Raw genomic sequence first — 19,052 nt, 5'->3', positions numbered from 1 at the left:
GTTCCTCTAATAAAATTAAAGAATCATTCAGGCTGGAAGGAACCTCAGGCAGTCTCCAGCCCAAATTCTTGCTCAAAACAGTTAGCTGTGAGATCATATCAGTTTGTTTAGTATTTAGTTGAGTCAGCTCTTGAAGAACCCCTTGTCAGTTAAATTTGCCTCTTCCCACTACCTGTTGCCACTGATCTGCTAAGCACTTTTTTTGTAATTTAGGGATTGCCCCTTATGAGGGCCTTGGGGCAAAGCACCTCAAATACCTGAGCTTGTGCTTTGCTGCTCCAATGCAAACCATGGTGGAATAGGCTTGGGTGGGGAGTTGGGGCTGATCCACTGCTCTGTTCCCTTGGTCGTCTGTGTGCCATCTCAGGGGTGGCACAAAACATCACCAAGTCAGAATCTTTCTAATGGTTGCTCACTCAGTGGAACTGACAGCATGAACCTAAGCTCTGCTGGTTTTGTTTTCCTTTTACTACCAGTCACATTGTGTGTTTTGTTACTTTTTAATGTGGTGCTTGACTTCAACAGGCTCAGGAGCAACTTCAAGCTGAGGTCCAGAGGTATAAAGCCAAAATAGAAGATTTGGAGAAAACTTTGGCTCAGAAAGGGCAGGTAAATAATTCTTGTGTGGTTTTTTTTTTTCCTATTTTGTATCTTGCCTGCTCTGCTTACAAAATACCAAGCACAATTTCAGTAAAAACTTCCACGAGATGTAATGTTGCCAGTCAGTAAAGAGGCAGATCTGGAAAGTTCAGAAGACTTGCTACACCTTGGTAAATTTAAAATGTTGTTGTTCTGTAAAAGACAGTTTGTTCCTGTAGGATGTTAAAGCCTGAATATCGTGGCTTTTTTAATAAATGTGCACAGCCTCATAGAATTTGATTATTCTATAATACTACTGCTTCATTCAACAGGACTCACACTGGGTGGAAGACAAGCAGCTTTTTATTAAGAGGAACCAAGAGCTTTTAGACAAGGTACGTTCCAAAGGTTTGCATGTTCACTCTGAAGGGTTATCTGGATCCTGTGAAACATCTTAAGGGTTTAGATTTTGCACAGCCTATGCTACCTCAGCTACTACTCACCAAATACTTCATGGTTCTTGCAACAGTCACACAGGTCATGATTTTACATGTTTCTGTTAGATAGAGAAAATGGAAGCAGAAAACAACCGTCTGCACCAGGAGCTGCAGGATGCGCGAGACCAGAATGAGCTGCTGGAGTTCCGCAACCTTGAGCTGGAGGTGATGGATGTGCTTCTTACAGCAGAGCTGGTAGAAAATTAAACTACTGCACTTGCACTGGACACCAGCTTTAATCAAGGATTTACACAAGTGTTGTAGCAATAGGACAGTCACAAATCAGGCCCAGCATTTTTAATTGTGAGCTGAAGTATATCACCTCTAATATCCTGGAAATAGTAAGCACCATACCCAGCTGGTTCACTTCAGCCTGGGCCAGGTGCCCAGTGTGCACAGGTCAGCTTAGCTGATTAACATGAGTGTGCTTCTTAGCTGCCACACCTGTAGGCATGATTTTTCTAATACTTGGAGACGCCTGTCTGTCCATGTGCAAGTGCTGTTCCTTTTGTGGGCACTGGACACATTCCCTATTGAGCAGCTCTCCCATGACCTGCAGTGGGTGCAAACAGTCTCTCAGCTGACACTGGACATTGATGCAGGAGCTTCAGAAGCCTCTGCAGGACCTCAAGCTCCCTCCTCCCAGACTGCCTCTAGTTACAGACTCTCCTTTGGAGCACCAGCCAGCCAACACTTCACCTGCTCTCTTCTCCAGTATAAGATGGTTTATTTTTTATTTGTTCTTTTCAGTTGCTGTCCAAGGGCAAATAAATTTGCCACACAGAGCCTTTTCTGGTTCTTATAACTTAATGCTGTGTCAGGCTTGCCCCTTACTCACAGAGCTGTCTCACAATTTTGTCTGACATCTGTGTTTTCATATGGCAGGGAGCTGAACTGATCAAGTGAATGACATGTTCATAAACCAAAAATGTGTGTGAAAGTGAAGTTTAATCTTTACTTCTGTGCTTGCCTGAATACCTGAAAGGAATGAGAAATAGCATCTTCAATTTTTTTTCTTATCTCTGATCCTTTAAAACTGGACAAAGATTTGTGAATTTTAAGCAATAAAGGTCTATAAATAGCTAAGTTGATCAGTTTTTTGAACACATGATTTTCCACAGATGTTAGAATGTACAGCGTACCAGGATGAGAAAAATGTGTAATCTGAGTCTCCCAAAAGTTTGAAGTAAAACTCCTGTTTCTAAAGGGAGTATTTACAACAATGTAGAGTTGTTCAACACTTAATAAAGCAAATCACTTGAATGTTAGCTAGGTGACAGCCTTTCTACAGCCAGTTTTCAAATTGACATAATTTATCTAATTATTATCTATAATTTATCTCTCCTGTTAAACAGTTACCTTGGATTTAGCATCCTGTCCCACTTGGCTCACTTTTTCAGACTCAGTCTACATTTTCTTTCCTTGGCTTGTAGAATGAAGAGCTTGGCTTTGCAAGCCAAGCATCATATAAACAGCAGCTATGGCATTGTCTATGTGCATCTCTTTCATTCTAATAAATTCTCTAGCATATTTTCAATTAATTTGCAGGAAAGAGAGAGACGGTCCCCACCATTTAATCTCCAGATTCACCCATTCTCAGATGGTGTGAGTGCTCTACAGATCTACTGCATGAAGGAAGGGGTTAAGGTAAGTCAGTTGTATAAAGCAGTGCTTCTCCCTAGAGGAGTGGTGGGTGCTGCCCATATAATCCGTTACAGATAACTCCATTAGATTTCAGGTATTTAAACTTGGTCTAATGTAAGAGTGTGGTGACAGACACAGTTCAATTAAACTCAAAATTCTCTCCATAATGATAAAACCTGGTTCAAAAGCAACTGAAATCAATGTGTGATGCATTTCCGGAGGATAAAACAAAGTGGCTGACTTCCATGTGGTTCATAGGATAGATGGATATTGCAGCCATGATAAAATTATAGTGGATGCCATGGCTTTACCTTACTCTCTCTTTGCAGGATGTCAGCATCCCAGACCTTATAAAGCAGTTAGACATCCTAGGTGATAATGGGGTAAGTTGAAATGGGAGATAATTTTGTCTTTACAAGCTGCATTTGGTACAGTGCAGTAAGTGTTATGTATAGTTAGGACTCCAAAGATTTCCAAAGATGTTTCCAAAGTTGCTTGTTAAATTATGCATCTGTTACATATGGTTTAGCAGACTGGGAAGAATGTCCAAAGACCACCAATACTTGGGACTGGGCCCAACTGCACCCTATTCACTCAGGAAAACACATGAAGAAGTTTGACAGTCTGAATAAACCGCTCTTCATTAGGTCTAGGATTCTTTCTAACAGTTTCATAGATAGGCAAGAATTATCAGATTCCCTGTGGCTTTCTAAGGGGGCATAGCTGCTCATGTAAAAGAGATGCTGGATCTCTGGCCAACATTAGATATGTCTTTAAAAAGTTTATAAAAAAATAAAAACAAAGGATCATGTGCTGATATAGATCAGCACTATTTTTACAATACCTTTAATGGAAATTCAGTTTTGTAAAACTAGCATGAAGACAAACAAATGGGTCTAATTTTAGTTTTCATTTCTCTTACAGTGTAATGAAATGAATGATACAGTTAATTCCTATCATGTGGAAAGGCAAAACTAGTAGTCTTCTTAATATGTGAACAGACTGAATATTTCAGTGGAAACTGAATACTCAGTACTACAGAGATCCTCTGAAAACTGTGGACCTGGTTTGTAGGCTGGATTGTTCATGAAGGAAACTGCTGCCAGTTTTTCTCTTTCCTGTCTTTCTCTTCACAGAATTTAAGGAATGAAGAACAAGTGGCCATAATTCAGGCTTCCACGGTATTGTCCTTGGCAGAAAAGGTAAATTGCATGCTAGCTTTTCCCACGTGTTATCTAAAGCCTCATCTAACACATTTTCTGCCCTGTTATTGTCATCAGTATCGTTAAACTTTCTACTGCTGGGAGTATTGCCCAAATAAAATAAACTGTGCCAGCACAGTCCCAAACACCTTGCTGAAGCAGCAAAAATAACAAACTGAGGTAGCCCGAGCTGTGCAGTAGAAAAAACTACAAATACAAAAAAAAAAAACATGAAACAAAACTTGCAATTGAAAACTGAATGAGAAATCATTAGAAATTTAAGCTTTATGTAATTAGATAAAGTTTAGGATTTACAGTCCTGAGATTCTAAAACTTCCAAAAGCATCTGTATGCCAAAATTTCACTGAAAGTATGTGTCGACATTGCTTGTTTCAAAAATTAAGAAGAAAGTGGGGGTTGGTTAAAACTGCTTTCTAAGGCTCAAATGCAGCACACAGATTTTCCAACAGGACAGCTTCCAAGGACTCTGCGTAACAATGCCTCTTCTTCAAACAGAACTGCCATAAAGCCAACTAAGCTATTTTTGAGATGCTATAGCCCCATTGTAGGCCTTTATCCGTGGGATAAAATGTGTTCCTTGTCCATCCAAGGGTATGTGCTTTTCCATCTTCCAGTGACCCGGCAGTGGTAATCCTCTTTCTTGCTTCCCTGCCAAGTACTACCTGCAGACATCATGGCCTCTGTCACAAATGGCCTCAAGATGAGCCCAGCAGCAATTGGCTGCTAAAAACAGACTAACAAGATGCTGTACATATCCCACTTGCCACTGCTTGTGTGCTAGAAAACACAGCAGGTTACAGGTGTCATTGTCTTCTTTCCAGTGGATCCAGCAGATTGAGGGAGCTGAAGCTGCTCTGCATCAGAAGATGATGGAACTGGAAAGTGATATGGTAAGAAAACTTTCCTTATTACATGTTTTAGAGACACTGATTATGTCACACTTATGTTGACAAATGAACTGTTCAGCATTTCTCTGATAATTGGTGAATCCATAAAATTGTTCCTAGTCCAGATCACATGCAACAGCAGAATAACAGTAACAGAAATAGTAAAAGTTTAAAAAATTCTTTCTACGAGGATGACTATTAACAAGTAGAGAGGGTTCAAAAGTTTCTCAATAATTTTCAGAGATGCATGCATTATTTGTCTCATAAGATTCACAGACTAAACATCAGCTGTTGTACTGCCTTTTAGTCAAGACCAGCATGTGAGAAATTGTTGAACTGAATAGTAACACTGTTGGCTTTCATTACATACGAAGTAAGGCTAGTACCTTACCCTGTTCTTATTCTAGTTAATGTCAGTAGCCTACAAGATGAACAAACATAACTACAGGAATTAGACAGCTGTAGTGGCTTGTGTTTTGTTCCTGTGGTATGTCTGTACTTAAGTCTGTTCGGCTAAAGGTGGACTGATAAGATAAAGCACAGCAACTGTCCCCAAGGAATGTGAATGTATAGTTAGCTCCTGTTTAGTTCAGTCCACTTTTACACCTCTTCCAAAATAAGAGAAGGCACAAAAAGAGTAATTCCTGATGCCAGAGCAAGTATCTCTAGAAAAATCACACAGAACACCCTAAATTTCACTACTGAAATGTCAAGCAATACCACTGAAGCCAACAGAGAGGATGGATTTAGTTCTATGTCCATCAGATGTATTCACCTACAAGAGCAATCTACAGCTATTTGCTCTTCCTTCTTTTCTAGCTGAGTCAGATACTAATAACTCTGCTGAGTATCAGTCAAAAACCAGTCTCCTCATCCTGCTGAATTAGATATCTGTAAATTATTTGATAAAACTTCATAAAGCATTTGGAGTAACTAATTTGATTTTCTGTCCAAATGATCCTTCATTGTAGGAGCAATTTTGCAAAATAAAAGGTTATTTGGAGGAAGAATTAGACTACAGAAAGCAAGCTCTTGACCAAGCGTACATGGTATGTACAAAGGAAATACGGCAGCACATACTGGCCAACTCTGCAATAGCACACATACTTTTGTTGAATCAGGAGGAGAGATTTTTGCTTTTTTGTTAGTATTGGGGTTTTTTTAAATTTGTTCTTTCCTCATTCTTGTGATGTACTAGCATGCAATCTGCACAGCTTCAACACAATATCTCACCTTTTCATGTCATAAAAAGGTACATCGCCTGAAGTCTGAAATAATTGTCAGTTTAAGGCAGATATTGCTTATTAATATTGGCTTGTCCAGTTGGAGTTTTTTAGCGCAACGGGTGGAAATTTTAGGATTGGCGAAATAATTTACACTTCAGATAGGAACATTCCATCCAACTCTAACTCCATAAAAAAAGATTAGAAGTGAAGGATTTCAGTGAAAGTTAAAATATTTTAAAAATAAAAGTTCCTATCCTTTTTTCAGAACATAGAACCATTTTCTGAATTCAGTTTTTCACCTTTTTGCACATTTAAGCACAGGGACTGCCTCTCATGCATGGGTCTGAATCTGCCACCAATCCCCCAGTTTCCAATCATCTCTAATTGACTTTTGGTATTGCATCAACCAGAGGATCCAGGAGCTTGAAGCCACCTTGTACAATGCTTTGCAGCAAGAAACAGTGATAAAGTTTGGGGAACTACTCACTGAAAAACAGCAGGAAGAGCTGAGGACAGCAGTAGAAAAGCTAAGACGTCAGATGCTGAGGAAAAGCAGAGAATATGACTGCCAGATTCTTCAGGAGAGGATGGAGCTGCTCCAGCAGGCTCATCAGGTGAGAAGAAGAAACCACACACATGTGGTATCTACTCAACCTTTCTGTGTAAGAACACAATCTGAGCTCAAATCTCGGCAAGCTGCAGGCCATGAGGGAGCCTGGCATCTAGCTTTTTGAATTGTCTCATACTTTGTCTTTTCTGTGCATGCAAGCAAATGTGATACTAGCTTGTGCAAGATTGTTTTGGCATATTTTGAGTTTTAAAATTCTAGCCTAAAGTTTTCACCCCGAATTCTGTCTGCATAGTTCTATCTTTGTAACAAAAATGCTAATCCCCAGTTACTGGACTGGGCACAAGAGAAACGCAGTAAATGTTGCTGGCTCATATGGCACAGAAGAGCTGTCTGTTTTTCCAGATACTGCTTGTCCCTTCCAAGTGGGCATTTGTACTTTTCACTGCTGAGATAAGGTACTGCATTTCACCTTAAAAGACTGATTTTGCTGCTCTGCAAGCTGTGAAGTCCCAGAGCAAAATGGCAAACTGTCACAGCTCATTGAATAACATGAAAGCTGCACCATGAAACAGATCTGATTCAGACGTTTATAGGAGTAAGACAAGAAGCACATCCCCAGTGTTTAGGGGGATTTGGTTCACAGGAAGGCTCTGTTCTCACAGTCTTGCCTGATCTGAGTTGGGCACTTGAGACTGGGTCCATCCTTACCTTTTGTTGTCAGGCCTTTGCTGCATAAGAAGCTTCTTGATTTTAAACATGACAGCTGCCCCGAGGGACACTGCCCTGAGGGACACTGCCACAGCATTTTTGGCTTGTCAGAACAACTCTGAGCCAGCTCAGTTGCAGGCATGGTTGGAAGTGTCTGAGAGGCAAAGGAAGGAGGAGATAGCCAAGTAATAGGACAGGAGGCTGTGGGCAGAAACTTGTACGAGAGGTTCCACCTGAACATGAAAAAGAATTTCTTCATTGTGCAAGTAACCAAGCACTGAACAGATTACCCAGGGAGGATGTATAGTTCCCCTACCTGGAGATATTCCAAGGCCATCTGGATGCAATCCTGTGCCATGTGCTTGAGCAGGGAGGTGGGACCAGGTGAACTGCTGTGGTCCCTTCCCACTGACTCATTCTGTGATTTTGTGGTTCCATAGAATTTGAATTTGCTGCCATAAGCTAGTCATCTCACCTCCAGACATTGAGGAAGACAGTCACAGGTCACCTGTTCCCAGGTGCTCAGGCCTTCAGGTGTTTCCTGCTTTGCCTCTTTGGATTTCTGCTATGTGCTGGACAGCTGTTTTATGACCTGACTTAATTTAAAAAAAGATACTGAGATTCAAGGCTTCATTTTTGTATACTTAGAAGTTCTGTTCTGGGGGATCTCTCCTACCAAGCAGGCAAGAGTTTGTCATGGTACATAATTTTTCTTAAAGTACCTAGCTCTGCTAAAAATACACACCTTGTCTATAAGTTACATGTATGTCACTCACCACAGAATCAGTACATTCATAGTATTGTATACATTTATCATTTTGGATCTAATAATAACACATTAATGCTCTTTCAGCACATCAAATTGTGAAAAATATTAATGAATCATGATAGAATTTTAAAGATTATAACCATGATCTTACACTTTTGATCTGTTTAATACAGGATTAATAAATAGATAATGTGAAAACAGATCAACATTGATACTAATTTCCAGCATTTAGGGATCCAGTTACATATATGCAGGATCATATTTTGAGCAGTTGCACACATGGTAAAGGTGTGGTTTGGCGGGATGAGTGGGTGGAGTCACAGTATGACACAAGATTGTCCCTGCCACAGAAATGGATTTGTTGATTTCTAGGTTTTTGGCACTTGGAATATTAAGCTACTTGTTCAGCGGGATAGATTTACTGAGATTTTAGTGTATATGCTTTCTTTTCTGATTTCCAGAGGATCCGAGATTTAGAAGATAAAACTGACATCCAAAAGAGACAAATTAAGGATCTAGAGGAAAAGGTTGGTTCTGTTATCCTTCGAAGCATACTGATTAACTTTGCTTTGAAAGTAGTGATCCAGTTCTCTTGAACTATATGACCTTTCTGTTCTGCTCAGTCAGCTGCACCTGTTGGTGGTGGTCCACTGTCCGTCCTTTTCAGTTTGTGTCAGTAGACACAGACTTTAATCTTAAAATAGTACATTACATTATTAAACATGTAATGGTGTGTGTTTGATATGGGTGTGTCTAGGTACCTGTAAACATACATGTGTACACATATATATTTATATATTTATATTTATGCATTTATATATCCAGGCTATTTCTAGCATGGATTGCAGCCACTGTCTTTTAACACACTTAAAAATACTACGCATGCTATTTTTGTTATCCAGCTTTATGACTTGTCATGGGTATCATGATGTGGCAATTACACCTCAGGCTTTCAATATGGTGCCAATTGTAATCTATCACCAAATTATTTGGATCTGTTTTCTAAGTCTGGGAGGTGGTGTGGTACTTAGAGAAGTAACAAGGGAAATAACAGTGTTTTCTGAATGAATAAATATTCTAACTGTTCTACAGAGTGCAAAAATATGATGTATACAATGCCATTACCTTTCATTCTTACACAGTCTTGTTTTTCTTCTGCAGTTTCTATTTCTGTTCTTGTTCTTCTCTCTTGCCTTTATTCTTTGGCCTTGATGTCAATGTGCCTCTTTGAAAGGTAAGACTGTTTTATTTATTTCCTCAAAGCTAGCACTTCTTGCACAGAGCGGAGGATCACATCCTTGTGTGTTCTTGTGGATGTTTGGAGTCAGCAAATGCAGCAGGTTGTTGTCAATTTGCAAAAGTTCACAGTAGGGGGTTGTTGTACTGCTGAGTTGCTGGTGATATTGTGCTATTCATAATTGTAAAAATAAAAGCTAACAAGGAATTTCACAGTATCAAAAAGCAAAGGGAATTGCAGGGGAAATTTAATGTTGATATTTACAAAGGGATGCAGATGGAAAACACTCAAAATAACCTCAACCATAAACACAATCTGAACTAACACTCAGGAAGGAGATCAGGATTTTAAAACAGCTAGAGCTCTGTGTCCAGCAGCAGGAAAAATACAAAGAAGGACAAGGAAGAATGTTCAGCTGCTGAAAGACAGGAAGGGGAGACAGAGAAATGGAAGGATTTTCTGACTCAGGAAGTGACACTGCTAAAAGGAGGTATTGGAGAAGTCTAAAAAATTTGTCATAGAATGGATGGACAGACAGCTTGCTATTGTTCGCTGTCTAATACAAACAATTACCATGTGATAAGCTTAAAGAAACAAAAATTCATAGTCAAGGGTGGAAGTTGTAAAGAAGCCTGTCACAGTATGCTTAGCAGCTGAAAGTTCAGAGTTCAAAAGTTAGTGTGAAGATGAGGAAATAAATCAGAGAACTCTAATGGACCCATTTTTCTCTGTGGCTAGCCACTTCCAGAGCAAGGATGCTGGGCTACGACAATTTTTCTTTTGATCCATGATAACAAAAGTAGAACATAATATAGAAAACATAATGTTAAAGTCTCAAGAACATGTAATGACATCATAATTTTCTGATTTGGGGACAGACCCATACCATTACATTTCTCAGTCTCTCTTGGCTCTGGCTTCAGCTGTCAATGAATAATTCCTCTGCTCTCCACTTGAGAGAAGCTGAGATACATTTGTGTGAAAGATGTTCTGCCATGCCCTTCCATAGTTTATACCAGCTCATTCTTTGTTTCCAGATACAATTCAAGGTATTGATTATAATAAAGTGCCATGGGTCCAGTTTGGTAGGTCTTCCTTTTCCCTTTAAGGAAAAGCCCCTACTTTGTCTTTCATTTCAGTTAGATCAAAGCTTTCATTTGCAGTTTTGTGCTGATGCAGAGACAACTCTCAGAATTATTCACATCAGCTGGAATCCACTGTGTCCTTGTTCAGCCAGACCTCGAGAGGAATGCCTCCTTGGGCTGAGGCAGCAATGTACATGGAGGTTGGCTTGAATGGGAAACAACCCATAGAGAAGATATGTGGCAGATCAGTGATCACAGCTCTTGTGAACAAGAGTCAGTATCATTACCAAGTTGCTGTTGTTTAAAATATACTGCCTTGATCCAGTGATTATGAAACACACATTAAGTTATGACTGCATACTTAATTGTGTTGCTACTGCAGGATTTCTGAGAACAGCATGGTATGGCTGTGAGATGTTTTAGGTGGCTTTACTGGTGAAAGTTTGACTTCACAGTTTCTTACTTATTCATAATGGAGAAAAAAAGTCAGAAATTCTTCTGAAGTGACCAAATTATGGACAGAATAACTCTAAGAAGCCAAGATTTTCACATTACACAGTAGTAGTAAATAACTTAATATAAGCGTGTCTTTTGCTTACCACAGAATCATGAGTCTAGAACAAGCAGTCAACCTAGAGGGAGATTCCAAATAATTAAAAAAACAGATTTTAAGGTGCACCTTGAAAAATTACAGGAACTGGTAGTGACAGTTGTGAGAACCTGCCTGCATGAATTTTTTCCATTTGCCTGTACTGTTGTCCTTTTTCCATTCCTATCACAACTAAAATAATGTCCTTGTGCAGCATATGAGAAAAACTTGGGCAATAAGAGGTTCAGAGTTTTCTATATATACAGTTTGCACCTACATTTCCCACCAGTGTGGGTATGGCATTGGTTCTCTAGTGAGTATTTGCCTCTTCTAGTACAGCTACAGAATTGGTGAGAAGCTTATACATCATAGTATTACCAGTACCAGTCTCCTAATACCATTTGCTGATAACACATTCTTTTGGCCTAATTTGAGGGCAGGTATTGGCTGGTTAGAAAAGCTAATGAGATGCTTAAGGTCAGAACTCCATATTTTTCCTAATTTCTAGTATGCTTGCTATTTTTCACTTGGAGTCATCCTGCTTCCATGGGCTGCTGGGTCCTGTTCAGCTATGCTCTTCATGGAGCTGATGCACACCTTGGTGTTGTGTTCATTGAACTGGACTAATAGTCAAAACAACATAAACATTTCTGTGCTGTCTTTAGGGCTGACATGACTGTCCCAGCTGCACAACTGACTGATGTCATTGCAGAGGAATTTACATGGATCCCTTAGGGACTGTGTCAAGAATTCACTTTCCTTGCCATGCCCCTTCTCTCACCACCCTCCACCCCCCATTCTGGCCCAATGTCCTTCAATAGGTTTTCGTCTTGTTTTACATAACATCTAAGGTTTAGCAGGTGTAAATCCCTTGGAAATCACTTCGTTGAGCCCAGGATTGCTGCTCTCACTACAATGCCAAGATGAGTTTCATTCATTGAAGTCACTGTTGCTCCATAATGGCTGGTCCCTGGAGCACACAGGGGTCTTGTTCCCCATAGAGAAGATGAGAAGCATCAGCAGGAACTGAAATGTGGGTTACAGCCCCACAAAGCTTGCTAGGCAGTTGTGGCACTCATATGATCGCCCAGGAGATGAAGGGTTCTTTTGCCTTGCCCATCCTGCTTTTACAAATTTGGCTTTATGAACATCAGGTAGAGATCAACAAGACGGATTATGGTGAGCTGAGTGACAGAGGAAAGAGCCATGACAGTGGCGGCGATACAGTGATTTAGAGACTCGACATTGACTATGAAGGTGGAAAAGTCTTATGGGTGAGGTGTGTCTGGGGGATATATAAACTCAATGCTTTTCCAGAGGATCTGCACTGCTGTGAACTCCCTTGAACTGTAAAGACAGCTGCAGCAGGCCCAGCATCACAGCACGCATGATACCTGTAGAGTGTTTTACCAAGGCCAGTCACTCCACAGGTGCAAAGCATCAAGTCTTGTAGCAGTTCCTCAAAAACAAGGTAATGGTAAGCTCCTCATCCCCTGCCTTCACCCCTGCATTTTCCTCTATGGGATCCTATCCCCTCAACACCTGAGGGGAAATCTCCAGACACAAGCAATTTGGGAATGGTGTTGGCAAGATAGAGAGGGATTTTAGCAAAGCCATATTTTCCAAGGCTGGAATACATGGAATTGGAGAGAATAACTAACATTGATTTGTGTTGCCCATTCGTGTTAAAAAACACCTGCCTACCCAGGTGATTTAATTCAGCAAAGGTGAGCATGGCATGGAGAGTGTGCCATCAACATTTCTTCTTACAACTATTCACCTGTATATTTTGTAAAATTGTTTACTTCCACTGGATGCAAGTGAACTATCCTAGCCTTATCATAAGGGACTTCATACAGATCCCTGACAAAACAAATAAAAAGCCCAGCTCATCCTAGGGAGCCTCTTGATGGTGAAAATCTTTGATTTTGTTCAAGTCTTGGTGCAGTTATATATCCTTTACTGATCTTTTAACCAGGAGAGAGAAACCCACAGTGTGGTCACAGATGATACCTTCTGGTTTCCTTCTCACCCAGAGTGAACACTTGACTCACTGCTGTGCTCAAATAACAAAGGACAAGAATGTGCAAATGAAGGAAGCCATGTGCAGCAGATACAGTATCCAGACCAGAAGCTCTCTAATTCCTGTTTATATGGGATTTTCCTACCTGCATTTTCTCTGTGCTTGTGAACATATATATTCACTTGTTTGTGATCACATAAAGAAGTGTGGTCTGTGTGGATTTTGCACCCAGTGAATTTTACTACGTAGGCTTGAAATGCTGAGATAACAAAAACCAAATATGCCCTTTTTTCCCTGGTCTCAAACCTGAGAACTAAAGTTATTTTTCATAGGTAGGGTAGGCTTTCTCAGGAAAGCAGCAGTTTCTGTTTGCCTCAGTGCTGCATTAGCCAAAATTCCAGGCTTGCTCTGACACCTCAAGGGTATTGCCTGCTGCTCTTGTTACAGGTGAACGTAGGCAGCCTTGGTTCAAGAGTCATTGAAATTTATGCATACTACTTATGTGAACATGCCCATGGGGACTTTTATGCACCACAGGGTTGAACTTTGTGGCGTTTAAATGGATGAATGTATCAAAATACACTGAATTTTCACAGTGATTTTCATACAGACAAAACAAGTTTCACACTGATAGCTGTAAGACCTAGCCTTTTCAGCTTCCTGACTGATAGATTGATTGTATCTTGGCAAATCTGGAATAGGTGGGTAGAGGAACAAACTTACACCTTATCTGATACAGAGGTTGTTTTTTTTTTTTAAACTTTCAGAGTGCCCGACCATGCAGATAAGTCCTTATAAAGGCAAATGCTTCCACCCCTCGATGAAGAGAATATTGTTTACACCTATTTTCAAAAGTATAAAAATGAACAGCCTGTAGCCAAGACTGCAACCATCTTGTATTTTAAAGCCATCACTCAAAATTTGTTACCTGAAAATTTCTGTCTAAAACTATTATATATGCTGCATCTAATGAAATCCTGTATGTGAAATTACAAAAGGGGAAGAAAAATAAACCGACAACCTACATCACCTAGGAAGAACGTAAAGGGAAGGAACCACTTTCAGCTGATCAAGTCAGTGTGTCTTGGGCATGGAACCAAAGCTACAATAGAAAAATCTATTCCTGCTGTGCAGGGCAATCATTTAAATGTCACCCTGTCATCTGACAAATGGATCAGAAATTAGCAGATCAGAGTAGGAGAAACTCAAGAGATGCTGACAACAAAGTGCTCAATTTGAAGTGTGTGGCTTGCTGCAGGGACTCCTGCTCTCCCTCTTTGCTTTTAACCTCAGGAACAAATGACAGCTGCATTGTGGAAGAAAGAAAGTAAAAAAAAAACAGTCTGTGTTACTGGAGGATGGGCAGGACAGGTCACCATTCTTTATGCTTGAGATTGTTACACAGCACCACCTGCCTTGGCCAAGGAATGGAAGAAGAGGGTAAATGGCATAAGGAAGGTTTCCAGTGGAGTTGAAGCCATATCTCTCTTCACCATCCCACCATGAAGAACAGTCTGTCTATTATCAGATACTTTTCATATTCTTTAAAGACTGCCACTGAGGTAATAATGACTATACTTGGTTTCACTATTAAGTAACCACTGAGGATCACTGAATTGGACCTACAGAGTAGCTTCTGAGAAAGAGAAGAAATGTTGGAGGACAGGGCAGGGAGGAATGCTAATCCCCTATCCATGTGACATGATTGACAAAGCATCAGCTTCCAACTGTTTTGTCCCAGCTTGGAAAAAATGTTTTGGTTCAGCTTGTTAACTGACTTTGTTAATTGGCTTCCTGATCAATGATACACAGACCAAAAATGGGGAAAAACATTATGAACACAACCTTATTGCAAATAAGAAATATTGCTAGTCTGTTTAGATTTTCCACTGATAAGAGTAACTAAAATTGTTTTCATTTGAAAGCATTACTTACCTCTGTAATCACGAAGCCTGGAACCCAGCTGTGTTGCCTCCCTGAGGTCATAGGTCCATGCACCCAGTACTTTATCAGAAATGCAGGTCCACGAACCCCAGTACTCTTTCAGGAGAGTTTTCCTGTTACTATACCACATGAAAGAAACACGATGTGAGTCGCTGCTATTCCAAAGGTAATAAAGAGGAAGTTTTATTTCTGACTCTAACATTTGTACTTTTCTAAAGGTGACAGTGGATTGGAAGGTGAGCATACCACCTCTCCAACGAACTACTAGTACGTTAAACTTCTCTGCCTCCACAAAGGAATGTAAAACAATAGGTTGTTTACAGAAAGTTGTGTGAGAAAGTTTTCTACAAGAATGTAAACTCAGAAGGTTTTAGAAAATCCTAAAAATCATGGTGACATACTCCCTGAGAAGCATAATGCCTGCAGCAGTCACTGTGAGGGTCCTGTGCTGAGGGAAGCAGTGCAGCCAGCTGCACCCACCTTCCCTTTCTCACTGATGGGCTTGACATCACACTTCTCATTGCCTCTGGTTTCATTTCCTGGGGAATGGAGTCCTGCCTGTTCAGACTTTGGATTCCTGTGGCAAGGCTCTGTCTTCTGTGATGGACCCTTAATTTTAACTGGCAGAAGTGGATTTCTGTACTAGAAATTAGAAAATTAAGGGCCAGTGTGCAGGTTGTGCATTACTTACACTTTCAAAGCAGGGATCACATGTACCAACATCTTACACACATCAGAAGCTTTTAAAGCTTGTGAAGAGTTTTTTTGAACAGCTTCTCCTTCATATGCATGCAGGTAATTGCATTCCCAAGGGTTCAGGGTGGAATGGGGGCTGGTAGTCTGACTGCAGCAGACCTGGGTCTGCAAACTTTTCAAAGATTGTTCTTCCCTCCAGGGAGCTGAGCGACCGCTGCTTTACTGTCCTTGCAGCGTAACACATGCCATGCCTAAAACACACATGCTGATGTGAGTTAATACAAACTTCCTGCTATCAGCTAGATTAAAATGAGTTTCATGTCTGTGTGTGTATATATATATATATATACACACATGTATCTATATGTATATGTACATATATATACATATATATGCATATACTTAGCAATTCCCTATTGTATATAGAAATTATTGCTGTAGCTTACGAAAGTTACTTCAATCTAGGCATGGGAAACTGAATCAAGATTATTTAGCTGCCACAGCTGGTACGTTCTTCCAGGTTTAGTTTCACATCTTATGGACAGCTAATTTTTGATTTTTTTTTTTTTTTGGACCCTTCACTCTCCTTGGACTGTTAATCCTGGGCTTTCTGCTGTTCCTGATGTTCATTGAAGGAAAGGATTGAGAATCCTCCCTCAGATTAGTCACTGCAGCCAACCTCCCCTCCCCAAAACCAACAAGAAAAAAAAAAATCAATTTACTGCAGCCTTTGAGGACAGCGAATACAGCCCTGGATCCCTCCCATGCATCCATTCAAGGCTGTTCAGGAGTAGCTGCACTCCAGGCTATCCATCCTGCCACAGAAGGTAGTACAAATCAGCTTGACCACAGTTTGACTTGCCTTTTTTTTCCCTCAATGACCAAATTATGAGACTTTGAAGACTATTTTTTGAATTTAATCACTTCAGATGAGGGCCTGGTTAGGTGAGATGAATTTAGGCAATTGTGGTTGCAGTAAGGAAATGGTACTTGTAGTGTTACCAGCCTGGCTCACAGATCCATCCTCTCTTACTGATGCGCCTGGAGGACAGTGGGGAATTTTTTTTAGGTGTTCATCTTCCAACCGCTTACTGTTATCTCAGTGGGAAGTATCCTTGAAATGCAAAGCTTTCAGTTCTGTGGTATCCCATGAGGATTGCCCAGGCCAGGCTCTCCTGACATGAGTAGGGCTCAGAGAACAAACTGATGGTGATCCAAAAGGTTTTCTCTTCCCCTGCCCTCTCTCACATCAGCACCTCTGTGGTTTTATATATACTTTTTGTTCCAGATTTTTTTGGTGTCTATTCCAGAACAAAACTGTAAATTACTTGGCAGAAAGACCCTTTAATAAACACTGGACATGTACCTGTACTATATGTATTAACGTGTAGGAGAGAATCCTTATTGTATGTAAAGTTTTATGAATGGTTATTTTTTAATTTATGTATTTAATATAGGATTCAATGACCTCTGGTGTTTTAGTTTGTATAAAAAATAAAGGAGCAGCATTTTTAAAAAAATAAACCCAACACTTTACGTTCACAGAGATATTCAGCATATCTGGAGCCTGTTCAGAGGAATCACGTTCAAGCTGAGCTACGGAGGCCCATGCTGGGGCGCGGGGGCTGGGACACAGCAGGGGCTGCGGGGGTCACGTTGGGGTGGGGAGCACACCGATTAAAGAGTGAGCGAGATCCTGGCGCGGTCACTGGGAAAAGGGACGGCAGGTAGCGGGGCCAAGGGTGAACTTACTGCTGTTTGCCAGCCCTGTGCAGAAACCAAAACTAACAGCCAGCTGCTGCCGTTCTGGAGCCCGCGGCGCACGGCCTGGGAACTGCTGAAGGCTCTTGCCGCAGTTTTAAATACAAAAACCGCCGCTCGCTGGCTTCCACCGGGGCCGGGGCCAGGACTGAGGCCGACGTGGAGTCGGGGCCCGGGATGAGCCGGGGCCGAGCTGAGGGCGGGGCAGGGGCCGGGCCGGGGGCGGGGCGAGGCAGGGGCGGGGCCGGGGCCGAGGGCGGGGCAGGGGCCGAACTGAGGGCGGGGCAGGGGCCGGGCCGGGGCGAGGCAGGGGCGGGGCCGGGGCCGAGGGCGGGGCCGGGGGCGGGGCGGGGCAGGGCCGGGGGCGGGGCCGGGGCGGGGCAGGGCCGGGGGCGGGGCAGAGGGCGGGGCGGGGCAGGGGCGCGGCGGGGCCGCTCTCCGCGCGTGCCGCCAGAGGGCAGCGCGGGGCCGCCGGGCCGGGACACGGAGCGGCTCGGAACGGCTCGGCAGAAGCGCGGCGACGTGACCGTAACCCCAGAGGCTGTAGGGCCGCACCTGGCTCCCGCTCCTGTTTCACTGCGGGGCTCAGCGCCACACCTCCGGCCCCTTACAGCCTCACATTCTGGAATTGCCTCCCTCCCCATCAAATCCTTGCAATTTCTATACCTAAAATGAATTTTCAATCATAGAATCATTTCATTTTGGAGGAGTGGGTCAGCAGTGCACAGCGGCAGTGGTTGTCACAGAGACAAAACGCTCGGCACCTCCAGTCCGAGGGCACAGGGAGCTGTGTACGCTGCAAAACAGCCCTTTGGGAAGAAAATTGTCAAGAAAATCTTAGAAGGTAAATGGGAAGCACATTTGGAAGTGCAAACTTGTAGCCAGGTATTTATACCTCTCTCGTCCTTTTTACACTCAAGAAATCTAAGCTGAAGAATTGTTACAAAATAGCCCAGCACATTAATATATTTACTAAAAAAAATCCCAAACATTATCTTTCCCAAGATCCAGTCCCCAAGAACTGCAGTTCATATCTTGAAGTGCTCTTAGAAGACTGAAACACATTAAGTGGGTCAGAAACATAGAAATTTGGATCTAGATGTAGTTCAAATATATTAATTTCCCTTGCACAATAATCTTCAAATAATGAGTGAAACAAAGAACTTGAGCCAAGCAGTCTTGTTTCCTTTGACTGGAAAAAAATTGGAAGGAGCATTTAATATTAAAATATGCTAATTTAGAATTAAAAATAATAGATACACATTATAAACAGATGTGTGCTACAGAGCCTGTGGGATGAGCTCAGCTCAGAAGGACTTTGAGGATCCTCTCTGGATAAGGCTGTGGGGTGCAGCTCATTTGCCTATACAAATATCCCTACACAAATGATGTGCAACACAGTAGTTGCTCAGTGACAAGACTAGGAGGCATTCACTTTTCTAAAAATCTCAAATAAAATTAGAAATGTATTTCAGGGAAACTGCTGGTAATGGGAGTTGGATCAGTAGGGGTGTAGAAAAGCTCCTGAATGAACTCCTACCCTGAACATCTGCTGGAGTAAACCAGGAGTACTTTGTGATGGAATGAAGATATAGTGCAAGAAAACCTGCATC

General features: G+C 41.6%; 1 protein-coding gene and 1 long non-coding RNA gene across 4 annotated transcripts in view; one reads left to right on the top strand and one right to left on the bottom strand.

The window, feature by feature from the left end:
* Positions 1–17,224, top strand: part of JAKMIP2 (janus kinase and microtubule interacting protein 2) — a 39,034-nt gene extending 21,810 nt beyond the window's left edge. For 2 of the 3 annotated variants that reach the window (XM_021543080.3, XM_021543081.3), the window contains exons 11-22: positions 526–609; positions 912–974; positions 1,143–1,241; positions 2,625–2,723; positions 3,050–3,103; positions 3,857–3,922; positions 4,765–4,833; positions 5,802–5,879; positions 6,467–6,670; positions 8,566–8,631; positions 9,266–9,338; positions 13,806–17,224. In XM_021543080.3, coding sequence (XP_021398755.2) covers positions 526–609; positions 912–974; positions 1,143–1,241; positions 2,625–2,723; positions 3,050–3,103; positions 3,857–3,922; positions 4,765–4,833; positions 5,802–5,879; positions 6,467–6,670; positions 8,566–8,631; positions 9,266–9,316 — 933 coding nt within the window. In that variant the 3' untranslated portion in view covers positions 9,317–9,338; positions 13,806–17,224. Of the gene's footprint in view, positions 1–525; positions 610–911; positions 975–1,142; positions 1,242–2,624; positions 2,724–3,049; positions 3,104–3,856; positions 3,923–4,764; positions 4,834–5,801; positions 5,880–6,466; positions 6,671–8,565; positions 8,632–9,265; positions 9,339–12,332; positions 12,487–13,805 lie in introns of all 3 variants that reach the window. The other variant, XR_014958367.1, reaches the window with a different exon arrangement.
* LOC146766214 (uncharacterized) lies at positions 601–17,652 on the bottom strand. Its single transcript, XR_014958368.1, has 3 exons — positions 17,431–17,652; positions 14,974–15,101; positions 601–4,818 (listed from the first exon to the last, which is right to left on the bottom strand). It is a non-coding gene; the product is annotated as an uncharacterized LOC146766214 (long non-coding RNA).
* Positions 17,653–19,052: the final 1,400 nt, after the last annotated feature.

This window comes from Lonchura striata, chromosome 13, assembly GCF_050655825.1.
Source record: "Lonchura striata isolate lonStrDom1 chromosome 13, ASM5065582v1, whole genome shotgun sequence".
Lineage (NCBI taxonomy): Eukaryota > Metazoa > Chordata > Aves > Passeriformes > Estrildidae > Lonchura > Lonchura striata.
Note: the sequence above shows the minus strand (reverse complement) of the source record. Positions and strands in the feature narration are given on the sequence as shown.